Source organism: Acomys russatus, chromosome 5, assembly GCF_903995435.1.
Source record: "Acomys russatus chromosome 5, mAcoRus1.1, whole genome shotgun sequence".
NCBI classification, from domain to species: Eukaryota; Metazoa; Chordata; class Mammalia; order Rodentia; family Muridae; genus Acomys; species Acomys russatus.
In genome coordinates this window covers 33796233-33798435 of record NC_067141.1, presented here as the reverse complement: position 1 = coordinate 33798435, position 2203 = coordinate 33796233, and the positions used below count along the sequence as shown (strand labels likewise).

Here is a 2203-nt window from a genome sequence, read left to right as displayed (position 1 = left end):
CATCCATCCTAGCATAGTATCTAGAATCACAGAAGTCTAGAGAATCCATTTTAAACTTCTACCTGAACTACTACTATTTGAACTATAACACATTTTTATGACTTCACGTTCTGATTCCTTTTAAATAATATTTTTTATTAATTCTTTGATTTTCATGAGATACACTTAAACATAGTCACTGGCTCCACCAACTCCACTCATAACAACCATCTCACTCTTTCCCATCAAAAATTGGGTTTTATTTTTTTCTTCCTCCCATGACATAGAGTGCAGTGTGAGTACTCCAAATACTGTTGCAAGTAGGGCTGTTATCTCTGGTGTGTAATTGATCTACCAATAGTCACATCATAAAGAAAATGGACTTTCCTTCTCCCAGCAGTGGTTAAATAACAATAGTTCTTCCTAGGCTTTCATGCCCACTTCCTCCAGCTATTCTGAAATTTTGTGTTGCTAAAGCTTCTGCAGATCTTTTGCATTGTGTAGCAATCACTGAGAAGATGTACATATCTGTAACTGTGATTTTGCCTCCAATAAACACTGTTTCCTTGATGTTATCTAATACTTTGGCCTCTTACAATCGCCCATCATGTTCTTTCACAAAGATCCTTGAGCCCTGGAAAGAGAGTCTGGTGTATATATAAGCCAATTAATACTGAGCACACTGAAACCTTTTATTTTTTACATGTTGAACATATTTTGTATTCTTTAGCAAATTAGTGTTAAAGTTCCACATTAGCTCAGATCTAATGAAGTTCTAGTCACCCCACAGTGGCAAATCCTTTCTCAACTCCTTTCTCAGAAACTGTTATCTCTTTCTTCATATTTAAATCTTGGTGAGGCTTAACTGCCATCTCCTGGCATAGACGGTTGGAGGAAATGAGTACTTTCTTAACTTTAAATCTGAAGGAGACTATAAGTTGCATAAGAATCTATGAAAATACTGCCTCAAGATTTCAAGTAAGCCAGATGGATCATGCTCTAAAATATAAGATATCATATATGTATAAAAAGACTGTCTAGAAAATAGTCAGTATCATTAATAATAGAGGGAAATAAGACTGTCTTAGAACACTCAGCTCAGCTGAAGTTATAAGTTTTAAAACCTTATGAGTGATAACAGGTGCAAAACCAAAGAGTTTCTCTGACTAGAACAGTATATACCATAGGAAGCAATTGACATAAGCCAGTAAATGTGAGACATTTTTTGCTACACAATAGATAATGATTAGTTATACAAATTGTATAAATCTCTATTTAGAACTTTTTGTTGAGCGGACTTCAATTTCCCAATGGCTTTCTTGAAAGCATTATGAACCTCTTTATTCCTTAAGCTATAGACAATTGGGTTCAACATGGGAACTACTATGGTATAGAACACAGACGCCATTTGGTCATAGTCCATGGAGTGACTAGAACTGGGCTGCAAGTACATGAAGATTATAGTTCCATAGAATATGGTCACAGCAGTGAGATGGGATGCACAAGTAGAGAAAGCTTTCTTCCGTCCATCTGCTGAACGCATCCTCAGGATAGCAACGAATATGAATGCATAGGAGGTCAAGATAACCATCAGAGCGAAAAAGACATTGAAGGATGTTATGATAAATAACACAACCTCATTCACATAGATATCAGAGCAGGAAAGTGCCAATATTGGAGGGATGTCACAGAAAAAGTGATGAATCACATTAGAATGGCAGAAGGAAAGATCAAATATAAATCCAGTATAGACAGAAGATTCAGCTAAGGTAAATACATAGCAGCCAATCACCATGTGGGCACACACACTAGCAGTCATGGTAGTAGTGTAATGTAAGGGCTTGCACACTGCAGCATACCTATCAAAAGCCATGACAGCAAGTAAGAAACAGTCAACACTGGCAAAGGTCACAAAGAAGAACATTTGAGCAACACAACCCCCATAAGAGATAGCTTTATTCCCTGTGAGAAGCCCAGCCATCACTTTTGGAGTCACAGCTGAGGAGTAAACACAGTCTGCCAGAGAGAGGTTACTGAGGAAAAGATACATGGGTGTGTGGAGACGAGAGTCCAGCCATATCAACACAATCATCCCTAGGTTCCCAGTCAGTGTGATGAGATAGATGAGCATGAATGTTATGAACAGGGGGACTTCCAGCTTCGGGTTGTCAGTCAGTCCCAGGAGTATGAATTCACTCATTCTACTGCTGTTGGTCATATACAT

The 2203-nt window shown here is 37.9% G+C and overlaps 1 protein-coding gene across 1 annotated transcript; it reads right to left on the bottom strand.

Moving 5' to 3' along the window:
• Window positions 1-1225: 1225 nt before the first annotated feature.
• On the bottom strand, window positions 1226-2203 carry LOC127190043 (olfactory receptor 5B12-like). Its single transcript, XM_051147093.1, has one exon. The coding sequence runs from the start codon at window positions 2201-2203 to the stop codon at window positions 1226-1228; it is 978 nt and encodes a 325-aa protein (XP_051003050.1).

Bases quoted from the DNA above. Each gene is read 5' to 3' on its own strand.
- LOC127190043 (XM_051147093.1), bottom strand. From the start codon at position 2,203: ATGTATATGACCAACAGCAGTAGAATGAGTGAATTCATACTCCTGGGA.